At 40.9% G+C, this 17,632-nt stretch overlaps 2 protein-coding genes across 4 annotated transcripts in view; both read right to left on the bottom strand.

The window, feature by feature from the left end:
• Nucleotides 1–2,249: 2,249 nt before the first annotated feature.
• Nucleotides 2,250–6,112, bottom strand: LOC117428916 (ubiquitin-ribosomal protein eL40 fusion protein). 2 transcript variants are annotated; one of them, XM_034047950.3, is made up of 5 exons: nt 6,002–6,112; nt 4,887–5,004; nt 4,130–4,216; nt 3,108–3,210; nt 2,250–2,413 (listed from the first exon to the last, which is right to left on the bottom strand). In XM_034047950.3, exons 1-5 carry the CDS (start codon nt 6,053–6,055, stop codon nt 2,320–2,322), a joined length of 456 nt encoding a protein of 151 aa, XP_033903841.2. In that variant the 5' UTR covers nt 6,056–6,112; the 3' UTR covers nt 2,250–2,319. The 2 variants fall into 2 exon arrangements, with proteins under 2 accessions (XP_033903841.2, XP_033903840.2); XM_034047949.3 differs by having other exon boundaries at nt 4,887–5,007; nt 6,002–6,096.
• A 2,480-nt stretch (nt 6,113–8,592) lies between these two features.
• The window catches only part of LOC131721849 (paired amphipathic helix protein Sin3b-like), a 33,204-nt gene continuing 24,164 nt past the window's right edge, over nt 8,593–17,632 (bottom strand). For both annotated transcript variants that reach the window (XM_059014926.1, XM_059014927.1), the window contains 7 exons: nt 16,627–17,230; nt 14,625–14,794; nt 12,134–12,307; nt 11,548–11,640; nt 10,283–10,377; nt 9,902–10,100; nt 8,593–9,368 (listed from right to left, as the gene is read on the bottom strand). In XM_059014926.1, the coding sequence (XP_058870909.1) occupies nt 9,138–9,368; nt 9,902–10,100; nt 10,283–10,377; nt 11,548–11,640; nt 12,134–12,307; nt 14,625–14,794; nt 16,627–17,230 (1,566 nt within the window). In that variant the 3' untranslated portion in view covers nt 8,593–9,137. The remainder of the gene's footprint in view (nt 9,369–9,901; nt 10,101–10,282; nt 10,378–11,547; nt 11,641–12,133; nt 12,308–14,624; nt 14,795–16,626; nt 17,231–17,632) is intronic.

Genomic DNA, 17,632 nt, shown 5'->3' with positions numbered 1-17,632 from the left:
TTACAAGAGTGGATATCACGCCTTCAAGAGGGGCAGTTCTTTCTGTCATGAAGATAAGGGAGGGGTAGCTTTTTCTATACTTACAAAGCTGCATTTTCATATGGGATATCTGGACCCTCTATATTACTGAGCATGTTTATTTAAAATGGAAAGGTATTTTGTTATTCACAAGTGCACAATGAGCACAAGAGTAGGCATTGTTTCTTTTAAAGAAACACTTGATTTTCACAGGTTTCATAGACTGGTTTTCAATAATAAGGCAAAGTCCAAGATGAGTGCTAATCAGGGTCTGTGAAACCAGCCTGTCCAATTAAATTTGCACTTACAAGTTTAATATCTATACATGTTTTCATGAAAAGGTGGGCAGAAAAACTATGATCTTGGTACAGCTAAGTTGAATTATTTTAAAAAACAGCTTTTGACCAATCAGGACAGAGTATTTAAAAGTCCTGTTTTATAAAGAATAGAATAACAATTGGCAATGAAATGTTTAACCCTAATTTCATAAGTGTATCCCCAGAATCTGATATTATCAATAACTTGCACTAATTCATTTTAATACCACGTTTCAAGACAATAAGCGCTTCTCCAGCTGTATGGAAACATGTGAAGTGTCACATACGTATGGATTTTTTACACACAACTAAAATACTGTTTTAAGGTGAAAGGGTAAGTGTATGGATATTTTTGGTGCCACTTTTTATAGTCATTGGTTTACATGCGCTACCTCAAACAAGTAGAATCAAAGGGTTGAGGTAAAGACTGAAATGAATGAAAATTACTTACAGCTACTGGGCATTCGCAGTTGGGAACAAATATTTCATATTTTGTAGCACTTCCATGCATAAAAACAGAGACTGGAAAAGGTGGATAACGTATATGAAAGGCGTCAGGTACAAGTTACATGTGGTAAATCTGTGAAAACTGGACGTATAGTTTCAAACTTGTATTTTTAACTAACTTTAATTTACAGCTTGTTAAGATGAGTAAATAAGAATGTATTGAAGAAATGTGTATTTAAAAGCTGTATTGGTCTGTTTAGAAATATATTTAATCCAGATTGCCAATAAAGTATTAAACTACATCAATAGTGTTATGGTTTGAAATGTATGTTTCTTTTCTAAGGGTGATAACATATACTGCCAGTTTCTTTTGTATGTTTTCAAACTTGAACCGCGCTGCTCAGTGTTCTATTTCTAGTCTGCAATTTGTAGTTTCTTAACACTATTGAATGCAATTGCTGTAACATTTAAGGTTCAGTAAATTAGTAAATATATTTTAAGATTTCTAATGTTTGCGGAAAATAAAGAACGTACTTCTCTCGCTTTGTCTCCTTTTATTATAAGCATCAGAAAGCTCACACATAGGTTCAATATCCTATTGTGGAATTTAGAAATACTAAAATAAACAATTATATCAATGAATTATCAAATTTAGGCAAAGACCATCCAATACAGTATTAGCAAGAACACCCCTCCACTGTGTGAGCTGTGGTAAATCCCTTCCCCCACCAGGTCCTATTAATCAGACTACGGGTAATACATGTCATGAGCTACCCTTGTAAATACAAGTAATATACATGCTTTCTGCTGTACTGCTGCCCCTAAGGGAAATTATACAGAATTACTAGCTATAATACAACACTACAAATTATTACAAATTCAAAAGCATCTTTAACTTTTAAATCCCAGATTACTTTCAAATACCAACCAGGGATGCATTCAAAAATACTTTCTAATCCTGAAAATATCTGCAACGAGGAATACATTTAAAATGCACTGTATTGTGGAACACACGGGACAGGACTGCTACTTACCATTTGTGGGATAATATTTAGATATCTCTGTGGTCTACAGATTAAAGTAGGGGTTTAAAATCCAGTTACTTTAAAATATTCTCAATTTTGATAATCGACTCTGCAAAAGTGTTTTAGATGGTTAACTGTAAAACAGATGTACACCTTCTTCATAAACAAATACATACTTCTCAATGTCAAACCCACACCACAGCTGTAGAAATCACATCAGTATTAAAAATAACTAGAAAGGACTTTGTGTTATTTTAAATATCCCATTTCTAATCAAGAGTCTGATATCTTACTAAAGACTGTCCAATGAAGTTTCATCAATTGGACAAACAGTTTCCTTAAAATTGTAGTTTGACATGTGTATGGCTCGATTGGCTATACCCTGCATTAGCAAAGATATTAAGAAATCGTGTTCAATTCAAATTAAAGTTCACAAGGCATCTGTTTTTGAAATCCTTTTATTTGAAACAGCTTTGTGGACAGTGAGAGCTGGTAGTCCCGGGGTCTCCAGTTTACTTCAGCTTCTTCTTGGGGCGCAGGTTGTTGGTGTGTCCGCACTTCTTCTTGCGGCAGTTCACTGCACGAGGGTGAAGACGGGCGTAGCACCTAGAACACACACACACACACAGAGAGAGACAGTCAGGGCTCCACTGTACTGGAGGCAGTGCAAACAGCTTGACCAGGACTGACACATTACACGGCTCTATTTCAGTATCTGACTTGGCATCAAAAAATCATTAAATATTGAAATTTAAAGTGAATTAGTGAAGGGCCCTTATACAAGTAACAGGACCATTTAGAAAGACATAGCCTAACCATGAATTACCCTAAGCTGTGAATTATCATAATGTGACATAACAAGAGAGCACTATAATTAACACTATTTCTAATTAAAATGGTAAAAATTTAGTTCTTACACAATGAAGTTCAAATGGCAACTACTGCAGTCAAAAACACTCAAATATACAAACTATATCATCTGGGGCGCACAGACACCTATTTAGGAGGCAACTATTCTATCCATAATGTCTATACATTACATCAATTCATAACTTTACATTCAATCATAGATTTCAAGGTAAAATGTATTAAATACAGGGTTAATCAACCTTTACCAGGATCAACTGGATGATATTTTCAGCGGTTGATGCAATCCAATAGGATTCCCTGGTTGACCAACTCAACCCCCGAAGCCAAGAAAACCGTTTGTGCTTCATTGTAGTGTTTTGTCTACATGGCTTTTAGTCTTATTGATGCTACCTTGCCCTGTGAGGAAAGGAGTAGCTGTATGAATACTCACTTGCGGCAGATCATTTTGTCGCAGTTGTACTTCTGAGCCAGCATACGAAGAGAAGGCTCAATGATGCCTCCCCGCAGACGCAGGACCAGATGCAGGGTGGATTCTACACAAGCAGAAGCAAAGACCACCCGTCAGTACCCTCAGAGAGCCAGTGCAGGAAACGCTTGGAAAGGATCTTCAAGTAATTGGGCCATTTATGAAAAAGTGATCCCAACACCTGTATAGTCAAGAGGCAACAGTATCCGCCCCTCTCGGATCTAGTTCAAAACTAATTTACAGGATTCTTCAGACCCAACTAAGCTCAAGTGAAAGTGGGCAGCAAAGGTGTAGATCGGAGACACATTTGTAGTTTGAATAAAATCACACAAGACATTTAATTTATTGCAGACATTTTAAAATTGTCTTTATGCACCCAAAGACCCTTTTTTAACGAAGGAAATTGAATGAATTTTAAATATTGGAATCATTATGATCACGCACGTTCTTGGAATTCGTAAGATTTGATGTTTTCACTTTACCATTAGACTCATGGAATTGCCACAAGTTTTGTGCAAACAGTAAAATTGTTTTTTTTACGAGAGTGCATGAGATTTACGAGAATGCATGAGTTTGTCCAAAGTTGTTATAAGCTAAACCAGTGGTTTCCAACTCTGGCCATCAAAATCAATTTCAGTGCCGATAATTCCAACCAGGACCTAAGTTAGTTAACATAAGACTATGGGTCAATTAACTAATACAGGACTTGACTGGAACTGACCTTGAGAGCCCTAACCTCTGAGCTAGACCATCACCTGGGTCCGACCCAATATAGTTATTAATATTGCTGTACCAATTTAACAATTCACAGACTTAAATCTATCACACTGAAAGCAGAAAGCATGCTTTTGCAGATAAAGGATTGAGGGTGACTGGTGGGCAAGTCACCAAGTTTAAAAAGAAAGCACCACGTCTGTGCTGGCAACAGATGGCAGCCTTCCTAAACTAGACTGATGAACCCTATTGACAGGCAAGTGGAGCCATACCTTTCTGGATGTTGTAGTCTGACAGCGTGCGTCCGTCTTCCAGCTGCTTGCCAGCAAAGATCAGACGCTGCTGGTCAGGGGGAATACCTGGAAGGAAGGGGAGGACTGTGTTATACATCAGCTTCACATCATTGCAGGATTCAAGTTACACACTTGTCACTAATGAAGCAGTGCTGTAACAAATTCATAAACTGTTTGAATGTATTTGGAGGCAAATAACCATGTTCATATTGGTCCCTGAAACAGAATGTTGAATGACTGCAGCAAAAAGATATCACGTAAAACAAAGCCAATGCATAGAAGATATCTGAAATACACATTCTACTGTACAGAGGAGTGTTCTGTTCTTCATTGCAACGATAATTTAAAAGCATTTCAGGGTTATTTTCCTCCCAAGACCTTTCTTTATTGCAATACATTTGTCAGCTCCCGCAATTAAAGAATTACATGTGTCAGATAGACAACTAAAGTTCATTTGTGAGCAGAAAATCTACCAGCAGCTGCCTTTAGGGTTTATTACCAGTACATATTTTACTGCCAGAGACTAACCCCAAAGACACACTGTAGTTTAATATCATAACTGAAGAAAGGGAAATGGGTGGTTATATTAAGAATGCATTTTGTGCAGCTACATCCTGGCAGTAGTGAAATCTGCCACCACAGTGCCAGTAAAAACTCCTCTGGTTGTAACATCCACCGTCATATTGGTGTTCATGACAAGTTGTAGATATTGTTATAACTGCCCGCAGTTCTGTACCTTCCTTATCCTGGATCTTGGCCTTCACATTCTCAATAGTATCACTGGGCTCAACCTCGAGGGTGATAGTTTTACCCGTTAGGGTTTTCACAAAGATCTGCATCTTGGCAACAGCGGGCTGCTGGAAAAAGAAAGAGGTTTTAGTTAAAGAACACGTAGAAAATAAAATGGATCCCACTATCGTCTGTCTACCCCTCTAGACATGCACCAGCCTGTCACCTCCAACTACACTGAATAATGTGCTTGGTGACATGATAACGCGAACATCTCTACTAAATAGTCTGTATTAGTAACCGAATAGGCGATTAAGAATGAGGGTAAGGAGACGCAGGTCAGCTATCAGAATTAATCCGCCCACAAGCACAAACCTACTTTTGGTTGGAAAATAAATTAAGATCCAGTTCGATCACATTCCGTTAGACAGGGAGACCCATTCTGGAAGATTGAAGTTAACCACGCATACAACCTATTTCTTTATTGTTGGTAAAGTCGTCATCCATTTAAGAATTGTTTTTACCAGACACATCCACGTTTTATTCAGTTATCTTGGAACAAACCAAAAGCAATCATTATTGGGGAAATAAAAACGCATCCCGGTTTAATTTCGGTACCAAAACCGTCTCGCCCCTGAACACTACCGTAATATAGAGACGTGTAATTGCATGAACACGGAACTACTGCAGACAAAGTCAAAAATAAAAACAAAAAACATTACAGAAACGATTAAGAAAATTAAGAAAAAGTTTCATTTAACACTGTCACATACAGCAGTATTAGTAGTCTCTACACGTTAAGTTTGTATCTTTGTGTTTTATTAGTTTTTATATTATGTGAAATAAATGGTTTAAATGTAAAACATCCAGATTCGTGCCCGGCGCCGGCCCTGCAGCCTCGGTTCTTATTTCGGGGTGATATCCCGGCTCACATGGTAGGCCTCTCACGCACGCCTCAACACACAATGTCTGTTATACTCAATTATAACACTAGAAAGCTATATTTCTGCATCCAAAAAGAACACCACCGTATTATCACAATAACGTGCTAATTTTATTTCAACCGGCGCTACACTTTTATAACAAGTTCTTTGAGCAAACCAGCAGAGTGGAGATACACACCCGGTCGACTGCCAAGCCAGAAGGGAAAGGGAGGAATGACGGAAACGGAAACATACATTTATCTCAGTCCCGCCCGCTAGCGCCTCTCATTGGCTAGTTGCGCTCTTGGCTCTTGCACAGTCAGTAGCGAGCGTGCAGCAGGTCGTGTCAACTTCAAGTCCAGGGTTCAAGGGGCTTCCAGTCCAGGGTTCAAGGGGCTTCCAGTCCAGGGTTCAAGGGGCTTCCAGTCTTATGTATTTCATTTGGGCAGCCACACTGTAAAGAAAAGGCTCTGAGCCTAAAGCTGCATCCACACTGGAGAGAGCGAGGCGAGTCTCTGAATGTCAATCCACACCACACGAGACATGGAAACGATCCAGAAAGAGTGGAAATAAATACATGACCCCGGCCATGCATTCCTATTGGACATGCTGGAGATAGTACCATTAACAGCAGTCCGATTTGAAGCTGTCACAAGACAGCTGGACAATAGTAGTATATGTAGCTAAAATGACATTTTCAACCAAATTATTTTATTGTTATACATTTATATATACAACTTACTGCATTCTCAATTGAGTTTCTTACCAATTCTTCTTTGATTTGTTTATTCACTTTTTAAAGTATTGTAAAGTGCAACATTATTATTATTATTATTATTATTATTATTATTATTATTATTATTATTATTATTATTATTATTATTATTATTAAGCAGTGTGGAGTAGTGGTTAGGGCTCTGGACTCTTGACCGGAGGGTCATAAGTTCAATCCCAGGTGGGGGACATTGCAGCTGTATCCTTGAGCAAGGTACTTTACCTAGATTGCTCCAGTAAAAACCCAACTGTATAAATGGGTAATTGTAGGTAACAAATAATGTGATATCTTGTAACAATTGTAAGTCACCCTGGATAAGGGCGTCTGCTATGAAATAAATAATAACAATATTATTATTATTATGCGCAGGTTAACACTTACCTTGTATTACTACAGATGCTGTTCTCCAAATCTGTTTTTCTACTTTATCGTGAACACTATTGAAGACTGTGACGCTTCAGATCATGGGTGAGTGTTTGAGCCGTCTCTGACTTATTTACTTATGAAGAATTATACACAGAACAAGGTTGTGTGCAAGACGCAAGACTTTCCATTTAGTTTTTCCCTTTAAAACAGTCCGGTGAACAGATATGGCTCATAATCTTCAAAACTACGAGCTTGGTAATGTTGGGATGTGTCACACAGAATACAAACGTGTTGCTGGCTTTGTTTCACAACGTATAGAATAGTAGGACCTCGATAATATTTCTGTTTGTTTGGTGAATCTCCACAAAACCTTGCTTTATGTGTATGTAAAGAACTACTTCTTGTCACAGATTTGCCACAGAACAATTTAGTGAACAAAACGTTATCAGAAAAACAAACAAACCAAAAAAGTTGTGTGAATGCAGGACCTTTTTTGTGTCATTTTTAAAAGCCAGCAAAAATGCACATTTTTCATTTAAATGCTGGATATGTAGACTGCATGTATGGTTATTTTTGCTTATTAATAAACCTATTTTTATGCAACTTGCATAATCGGAAAGAAAATGTCTCGGTGCTGCTAAGTGCAGAGATTTGAGAAGGGGCTTGTGATTGTATCTAACAAAATCATCTGCAGAGATTTGAGAAGGGGCTTGTGATTGTATCTAACAAAATCATCTGCAGAGATTTGAGAAGGGGCTTGTGATTGTAGCGAACAAAATCATCTGCAGAGACTTGAGAAGGGGCTTGTGATTGTAGCGAACAATCATCTGCAGAGATTTGAGAAGGGGCTTGTGATTGTAGCTAACAAAATCATCTGCAGACTTGAGAAGGGGCTTGTGATTGTAGCTAACAAAATCATCTGCAGACTTGAGAAGGGGCTTGTGATTGTAGCGAACAATCATCTGCAGAGATTTGAGAAGGGGCTTGTGATTGTAGCGAACAAAATCATCTGCAGAGATTTGAGAAGGGGCTTGTGATTGTAGCGAACAATCATCTGCAGAGACTTGAGAAGGGGCTTGTGATTGTAGCTAACAAAATAGTTCTAGTCATTTTCCTTGCCGTACACATCCATTCACTATGCAAGTCTCAAATATGTAGTTTTGAAAAAATAAGTTTTTTTTTTTTTTTTGTAAAACATGATACCTGGTAATACACTAGGTTAAAGAAATCTGTTTTGACTTCTTGGGTCATTTCATCTGAAGAATGAAATTGTTCCCACCCCTTCAGGGTGCTTCCCATGATGACTGTGATGCTCTGCAGCCAATAAGATGACCCCGAAGACACTGCTGCACTAGGAAGTGAAGAATCAATAGACTTCCTGGAAGTCAAGGCAAGCCAACTCAGAACTTTCTTTAACGCAGTGTAGTGCCAGGTGTTTTAAAATGTAAACACATATTTGCTGTAACGTGTTTCTTTCAAAACTGCACATTTGAAACTTGTACAGTGACTACAAATGCATGAGACGACATTTATGAAATTATTTGGTTTGCTTTAAAATACAAAAAAAAAGGCAAAGTCAGCTTCTCAGTACAACAGGTCATATCTTTTAAATCATATTGAATATACAGTAGTAAATATTAACAAAGAACTCGTGAAAATGAAGATTTATTTCATGATCATTTTTCTACTTAAAGGGAAATGCTTTACATTCGGTTCAAACACTGATTTTAATATGGAAAAAAAAAATATTACAAGAAACTTCAGTAAAGGAATAGCAAGATTACCTTTCTGAGATATAATACATAAACAGGGAGGCAACGCAGGAGCTGTAAAAAAATTCAATTAACCCTTAATCATTTACAATGCACAGACAAAACAATCTAAACAGTAACAAAATGTGTATGCTTTAGAAGGCGGTTGCTTCCTGACAATAGATCGATATATTTCATTAGGTTTGCAAGGATGCTGTATAGATGCTTGAATTAAGAGTATACTGTACAAAACAGACATGGATTGTACTCATCTTACCAGTATAAACATATACAAATATAAACAAAATACTCTTGTGAGAGCTAAAAACTACATTTATACTTAAAAAGGAGATATGCACTCGGTGTGACCAATTCCGTTGTTCTGCTTTGCAATACTGAGAGTCCATATAGTTTTTCAGACGGGTCGGTTTAGCCGGTGCTGGTCAGGGTGAAGGGGGCTGCTTGCTGTAGTCCACCTGGTATCTGTGTACTGGGATTCCATTGACGTGCACGGTCTCACGCGTGGTTTTGCATGGAACCATTTCCTCTTCCTCTTCCCCCATTAACCAGTCCTGTACCACGGTGTCCATCTCGCCGGTCACGTTCTGGGACAGCCACTTCTGATGCCACTCTCCGAAACGCTGGTGCTGGGTCTGAGCAACCACGTACTGGGACTGAGAGAGGAGCAGGGCAGCGTGTCAGCAACACACCGACGGCTTTATACACTTCTTATATAAACAGCATACTCTGTGAAACTTCATGGAGTGGAGGGGTGTAATACTAATGTCACAATACCACGTGTGTATCGCGGTTCCATATCTATCACAATACATGTGCTGGTCCATACCGGCACCAAATAGTCAACATCAGAAACTGGTGGTTGATTAATAAACGCTTCAATTTCAAAGCAGCAGCAACAGCCATATTTGAGTGTATACTAGAAATGAACTAGCAAAGTCAATATTGTAATTGCATTCAGCTGTTTGAATTGAAATATCCCCAGAATATAAAACTTATGCTAAATAAAGTTAATACCAAGTTTCATCAAACTTTAATAAAGACCCACAAAATGTGGTCTTAATGGGAGTGTCCGAATGGGTTATCTGGCCATTTGGCGCGGTAGTATTTATTTAAATTCAAAATGAATTTTAAGAACTGGACACAAGATATTTTAATAAGTTTTGCGTGTGAATATTAAGAAGCTCACCTTCCTGGCTTTCACCAGGGCTCCTCGTCTGTACATGTAGTCCTCCGAGTTCATAACGAACACCATTTTGTGAGTGTTCAGTTTGAACCTGCAGTCCAGATTGCTGGCACTCTCCACCCCCAGACCCAGCCGCCAGGCCCTCCTGTTCTTCATCGCAGTGATCTGTTTGATCTGCCACTTCCTGAACTTCCGAAGATTTCTGGAACAAAAAACAAGCACATTAATTACATGCACTGCTGTAAGTAGGTACATGCTTCAAAACCCAATCTAAATATCAAGTCAAACGGTCTCAGATATGAGGCTTGGGAGTGTAGAAGGGACAGCTTTGAGAAATTCCTAGCACAGAGGTGTCTGGAGATTGGTTTGTATGAGGTGCCCTACCTTGGTAGAAAGACAGGTTTGAAGTAGAATCCTTCCGTGTGGTGACACTGGGCTGCCTCGGCACCCACATACTGCTCCATGTAACTTGCTAAGTGCTGAGAAAAGAAGACTGCATTAGAACACACGGCTGCTTCTTTAGAGGTGCAGTGATATCATTAGAACACACGGCTGCTTCTTTAGGGGTGCAGCGATATCATTAGAACACACGGCTGCTTCTTTAGGGGTGCAGTGATATCATTAGAACACACGGCTGCTTCTTTAGGGGTGCAGCGATATCATTAGAACACACGGCTGCTTCTTTAGAGGTGCAGTGATATCATTAGAACACACGGCTGCTTCTTTAGGGGTGCAGCGATATCATTAGAACACACGGCTGCTTCTTTAGAGGTGCAGTGATATCATTAGAACACACGGCTGCTTCTTTAGAGGTGCAGCGATATCATTAGAACACACGGCTGCTTCTTTAGGGGTGCAGCGATATCATTAGAACACACGGCTGCTTCTTTAGGGGTGCAGCGATATCATTAGAACACACGGCTGCTTCTTTAGAGGTGCAGCGATATCATTAGAACACACGGCTGCTTCTTTAGGGGTGCAGCGATATCATTAGAACACACGGCTGCTTCTTTAGGGGTGCAGTGATATCATTAGAACACACGGCTGCTTCTTTAAGGGTGCAGCAATATCATTAGAACAGTGAATTATGTTGTGCTATGGTCTTGCATCATGTATCACGGTACATACCTCTTTGATAAGATACATCATGGAAATATCATTGTGTATTGCCTACTGTTTACTTAATAAATTCAATGACAAGACTAGAAGTCTTTCTCAATGTCTACAACAGAAACACTAAAAGAAACTATAAATTCAGTGACAAATGTTTCGACTACTTTCTCAATGTCTACAGCAGGTTAGAGGTTTGATTGACATTCTGTCACTGGGTGATGTGGACTCTGACCCCAGCTGGGAAAGTGGGAAGGATCTCCTAATGGTGCCATTTCATGGGAATCAAAACTCATTTCAACATCGAAGGCGTTGAAAGACTGAGTTCACGGGTCACTGAATCATCTTTCTTTTGGTATTTCTAGGTGAAAGTGTACAAGGCATTCTCGGGTCACTGAATGATCTTTCTTTTGGTATTTCTAGGTGAAAGTGTACAAGGCATTCTCGGGTCACTGAATGATCTTTCTTTTGGTATTTCTAGGTGAAAGCGTACAAGGCATCCTCAGTATCTGGGAACACTGAACAGCCGACTCCTTTACCTGCACATCAAGAGGGTCGTCTGTCTGGGACTCCTCGGTGTCGAGCAGTTCAATCGTCATGGTTACCTGGCCTTTACTCTGCATAAACATCACCTGTGACAGAAACGCTGTCATTTCAGTTATAGCTTGCTACAGGGGGCGGAGCTGCATTCACAATACACTTATTGTAAAAATAATAAGCATTCTCATTCTTTTGTATTTTCCATGGTCAGCCATAGTTAAACACTTAATAGTGCTGAATTTAGAAATACTAAAACTCAATACAGTCAATGACAAACGTTACAACTAGATCAAAGTCTTTTTCAATATCTTTTAAAAAGTTTGTCCTTGAATTTATTAAGTTGTTTTAGTATTTCTATTTGATATTGTTTATGGAACATGCCAAAATTCATACATTGATAAATGTATACTTTTATTTTGAAACATAATATTTGTATACTTAATAAAGTTCACTAATAAGGAATTCTTCCAATTTGGTTCCGTTAGAGGGATATGTTTTACAACCCACATTTCCGCAGTCTTACCTGAAGTGTATTATGTATAATGTTTCTGTGATTGGATGGGGTTTGGTATATTGAACACACACCTTGAAGCAGTTCTCATCTGCCATGGTGCGCTCTGCTTTCCACTGGTAGCTGGTCTCCCAGCCGGCGCGCACACACTGGGACGTGAGGCTTCCCCCGGCCGCCCCTCGCCTCCGCTCACTCAGATACAGCTCAACCACCTGCAGGCACACGTCATCGCTCACCAAGTGCTGCAGCTGCAGGGAGACATTCATTACTTTACAACTGCAGAAGTGCCTGTGTGGAGCTCAGTGCAGAGGTACCTGTGCGGAGTTCAGTGCAGCGGTACCTGTGTGGAGTTCAGTGCAGCGGTACCTGTGTGGAGTTCAGTGCAGAGGTACCTGTGTGGAGTTCAGTGCAGCGGTACCTGTGTGGAGTTCAGTGCAGCGGTACCTGTGTGGAGTTCAGTGCAGAGGTACCTGTGTGGAGTTCAGTGCAGCGGTACCTGTGTGGAGCTCAGTGCAGCGGTACCTGTGTGGAGCTCAGTGCAGCGGTACCTGCGTGGAGTTCAGTGCAGCGGTACCTGTGTGGAGCTCAGTGCAGCGGTACCTGTGTGGAGCTCAGTGCAGCGGTACCTGTGTGGAGCTCAGTGCAGCGGTACCTGTGTGGAGCTCAGTGCAGCGGTACCTGTGTGGAGCTCAGTGCAGCGGTACCTGTGTGGAGTTCAGTGCAGAGGTACCTGTGTGGAGTTCAGTGCAGAGGTACCTGTGTGGAGTTCAGTGCAGCGGTACCTGTGTGGAGTTCAGTGCAGCGGTACCTGTGTGGAGTTCAGTGCAGCGGTACCTGTGTGGAGTTCAGTGCAGCGGTACCTGTGTGGAGTTCAGTGCAGCGGTACCTGTGTGGAGTTCAGTGCAGCGGTACCTGTGTGGAGTTCAGTGCAGCGGTACCTGTGTGGAGTTCAGTGCAGCGGTACCTGTGTGGAGTTCAGTGCAGCGGTACCTGTGTGGAGTTCAGTGCAGCGGTACCTGTGTGGAGTTCAGTGCAGCGGTACCTGTGTGGAGTTCAGTGCAGCGGTACCTGTGTGGAGTTCAGTGCAGCGGTACCTGTGTGGAGTTCAGTGCAGCGGTACCTGTGTGGAGTTCAGTGCAGAGGTACCTGCGTGGAGTTCAGTGCAGCAGATGATTTAAGTGCAGTTGCGGGTTCAAAACTATATGATGTATTTCCTATTGTGTTTTAACCTGGCACAGCTAGGATTTACAAGTGCTGGAATGCAGAATAAACCTCCCTGGACATGCTGCTGATCAAGTCCATAACTAAGGGTGTAACGACACATGAATGTTACAATACGCTTCACGACATCCAGGTAATGAAACTCATAAAGGTCCTGATGGGCTACTAGTATGATGCAAAATAAGATCAAATGTCTGATTGGTTGGCCAGCACATCTCTGGATTTCAAACCAGTTGAGCGTATTGATCTGAGTTCTATTTTTTTTTAAACATATTGCCAAACTTTGATCAACTGCACAATACATTTCTCAATACTTACTAGTGAATGTTCGGCAGAAAAGAATAAAAGGCTAAGCATCTCCAGATCACGCTGCCTCCCGCAATAACGCAGTGTTTCTGCTCCCTCAACACACCACTCATTTCAATCACCAGCACTGTTGCAGGAGGGAGTGTGTTCTGGATACACGGAAAGGTTTAGAAGAAAAATCTCTCTCCTGGCAAATGTTTCCAAATAAAAGCAGAAAATTCCCTGTTAATCTACCAAGATTAAAATCAAGAATATGTTTATGAAAAAACTAAACTTTAAAAAACCCTTCTGCAATATGGACAACAGCAAATACTGCAAAGGAAAGCGATGTGTTCCAAGTGAACACTGCAGGGGGTTCTGTTACACTTTGTAGACGGCGCATCAGAACTGCTATTGAGTTAGATCGTTGCATACAGTATGGTGACAGGTGTGTTGTTTTTCTTCAGTGTCTATGGTTGTGATTACAGTATACCATGGCTTCAACACGCAGGCATTACTGGAGAGCATACTGCATTGCTTTACATAACCAAGAATGCTTACTGATCCCGCAAAACTGATTATTTATTTACTTATTTGTTTCCAGAAGATGTTGATGGGATGACGGGTCTCTCGGATGACGGACTTCTTCACACTGATTCTAGTAAAGAATCTGAAGCAGACAAGCCTGTGCACTCATCAAACTATCTGGTGTGAAATCAAAATCACACGGTGTTTATAGCAATCTTTCTGATCCCGAGGGATGTGGCTACCACTGATAACGAGGACATTTCTAAAAATTGAACTGAAGTGAACTAGGTAATCATAGGGTATATTTCACCATAGAGCGAAAACGCTATTTTCTTAATAATCTTTAGAGCCTCAGCTGTTTTGAAAGATATAATACTGTATACTGTCGATGATAAGCCTTAAAGTCATGTCAGTCGCATCTCAAAAGGGTAGGATTTTCAGTCTGCAAAGGGTTAGGGTGTTACATGTGTAGTATTTTAAGACCCATTCCCCCCCGGTGTTGTGCAGAGCAGCTCCTGCGCAGTTCTTTACCTGGCGTATGATGTTGTGTATAAGCTTATCGATGGTGAACCCCACGTAGGCGTGGATGGTGAACATCTCCCGCAGAGTGTCTTCATACTGCATGGAGTCGAGATTCCCATCGAGCAGGCTGCGCACCATGTGCAGGAAGGCAGGGTAGTACTCCTCCAGCTCCACCTCACCTAGCACAGCAGCAAGGGCACACACACACACAGAGAGAGACACACACACACACACAGAGAGAGAGAGAGAGAGAGAGACACACACACAGAGAGAGAGACACACACACACACACAAAGACACAGAGAGAGAGAGAGAGACACACACACAAACAGAGAGAGACACACACAGAGAGACACACACACACACAGAGAAACACGCACACACACAAAGAGGCACACACACACACACACACACACACACACACACACACACACGCACGGTATCTTTATTAGAATATTACTACATAAATGAGAAGCTTTATATTTTAAATGTACATCCATACGAATACACTTATTAAACCATGAAATACCTCTCCAATAAGTAATGGGACAGACCAGGGGTTTTCAATAAGGGGTACGCAGGACGACTCAGAAATGCAAAAATAAAAATGAAAGTAATAAGAAAATAATGAACTTGAATTGATTTTTTAAAATGTATTTATTTTTTTAAAGTATTATACACTGTCTAAACCACGGTGCCTGACTATAGTTTCTACATTATTTCCACTATTTCCAGTTTCCACTCTGATATTAGGGGCGGCTGCATTTTAGTAACAGCAATAGCGGCTGGTTGAATTTGTTTCCGGTGTTTGATAGAATACATCCAGATCAAAAATAGATACATTTCTTACTTGCAAAAGAAAAAACGAAGGAAGAAAACACAAGAGAGTCTACAGAAAGTGCAAAGCGACAGAGAGTTACATCGAGTCCCTTTGGATCATTTTTATGTTGGCTTTACTAAAACGTTTATCATTGTTAGTTATTGTAGTTTTCTCTTGAGGTTAATGTTTTTGATGTTGTAAACATGTTAAATGTCACACACAGTTATGCTGAGATGGGAAGTAAATGGTAACGGGATTACAGTGCAGACTGTTTCAGATTATTTCTAATTTCTTTGCTGAATAGAAAGCGAATCCAGGTGATTAACGGTTACCAAAGAGAGTCTCTTTGATTCTGTGCATCCAAAGACTTCATTCAAAGTTTGAAGAATTACTGTTTGGTATTCTGTCCTATACCAGCAGTTTGTCAGTCCCAAACTGCTGTGCCAAATTATATATTAAAATAAAACGGGGAGCAAATTGAATCTGTTAATCAGATTATTCTGCCTTTTATTGAAACTGTGGTATCATTCAGTAGAGAGGGAATTGTGAAGGGGCACTTGAGCTGAAACCTCCAGACAGAAGGGGTACCGTTTTTAAAAAGGTTGAAAATCACTGGGACAGATGAATGAATGCAGAACGACAGGGTGAAGTACTTGCTGTCTATCTGACCCAATTCAGACGGCTAACTACATTTCCACCATATTCTATAGTGCTGGGTATTTTGTTGATTACAGTTTTTGTAAATGAACATTTTCAATATCCAGTCTGTCTACAGGACTGTGTAAGCCATTGTAAAGATTAAAGACATACAGTAATGCCAGCTGGAAACACGGCAGTGTTCTGTATGATATATTGTGCAACCAGACTATTTCTTGGAACATTTCAATACAGCAGCATGTAACACTTCTAATAGGATTATTTTATTTGAAGTGATATGAAGTGGGGTGGAAATCAGTTGCATGACTAATAATGAAATATTAAGCAGAGTGCTACCAGGAGCTTGTCCCCATTGACTTCCATTATATTCTAGCCGGGTCTTTTCAATGTGGTGACAACAAGCAGTGGGTGAAGTGTGGTGTATGTACGGATGCCTCCACTGTATCCACGTTGCTGGTAAACAATCCTTAGCGGCCTGTAATAATCATGGCTTACACTCCTGAAACAAAGGAGAAAGCTCCAAAAGGCACTCACTTGGCTGCTTGAGCCTCAGCTCCATGGCCAGGTCGCTGATCTTCTCCTTGCGCCCATCTGCCAGCTCCTTCTCCCTCTCCTTGTCGGCGCGGTGCTGCAGGAGCTGCCTCTCCGCCTGCTGGTACACCCGGAGCAGCCGCGAGCACAGGATCTGGTGCAGCCGCAGGAAGAAGTACCAGTTGTTGTTCATGAAGATTAGATTGTAGACGCCATCCATGTTTTTCTGATGCTCGGCCTCGCTGTCTCGCAGGTCCAGCTTCTCCCCCCCGAAGGCGCTGGTGCTGCGAGGGGAGCCGCAGCGCCTCCTCCTGGGCTCTCCGTTCAGCTCGGGCCCCCGGGCCGTGTCCTGGCTCTCAAGCTCCTCGTCGGTGGAGTCCTCCGACTCGCTGAGCTCGCCCCGCTTGGAGAAGAAGAGGTCGGGGACGAAGTGCTGCAGGATCCTCTTGATGTGGTCTTTGTCTTCTTTCTGGATGGTGGGCTGGCGCTTCACGTGGTAGATGATCAGGGCAGCCGCGTCCTCCAGGATCTGCTTGTCCTCGTACAGATAGACCATGTGCGGCTCGCTGCTGGCCTGGCTGCCCTCCTCTGCGCTCTGCTCCTGCCGCTGAACAAAAAACCATCTTTATTTTATTATTAAACAAGACGTATTCAATTATATTGCTTATTTTCAAATAAAAATGGGTTCCTGCTATGCTTTAAAAGGAGGAGTGGATCTTGGTTCACATTAATTTTCAAGGATGTTCTGTTAAACAGAAGAAGCCCACCATCAGTGCACAATGCAGATGCTACAATGATGTGGAAATGCCTGCCGATACCACTTACAAACAAACGTCTTTCTCTGCCTCTGCATATATTATTGGATCTCTCATGTTGTATGGAAACATTTAGTTAGTGAAATACACAAAAAATGCGAAGAATAAATATATACAGCCCTAAGGCATTCAGATTCACGATAGCGTGAATTATAAATTAGCAGGTTCTTGTTACCGAGGGAATATTTACATGA

The sequence above is a fragment of the Acipenser ruthenus genome, chromosome 49 (assembly GCF_902713425.1).
Source record: "Acipenser ruthenus chromosome 49, fAciRut3.2 maternal haplotype, whole genome shotgun sequence".
Taxonomy (NCBI): domain Eukaryota; kingdom Metazoa; phylum Chordata; class Actinopteri; order Acipenseriformes; family Acipenseridae; genus Acipenser; species Acipenser ruthenus.
The sequence above is the reverse complement of the archived record's forward strand: the minus strand, read 5'-3'. Positions and strand labels throughout refer to the sequence as shown.

Excerpts from the sequence above, each read along its gene's own strand:
- LOC117428916 (XM_034047949.3), bottom strand. The coding sequence starts at position 6,055 with ATGTTTCCGTTTCCGTCATTCCTCCCTTTCCCTTCTGGCTTGGCAGTC. Across the intron at positions 5,008-6,001 it reads CTGGCTTGGCAGTCGACCGG|CAGCCCGCTGTTGCCAAGAT; the intron begins GTGTGTATCTCC and ends TTCTTTTTCCAG. Across the intron at positions 2,414-3,107 it reads GACAAAATGATCTGCCGCAA|GTGCTACGCCCGTCTTCACC; the intron begins GTGAGTATTCAT and ends TGTGTGTTCTAG.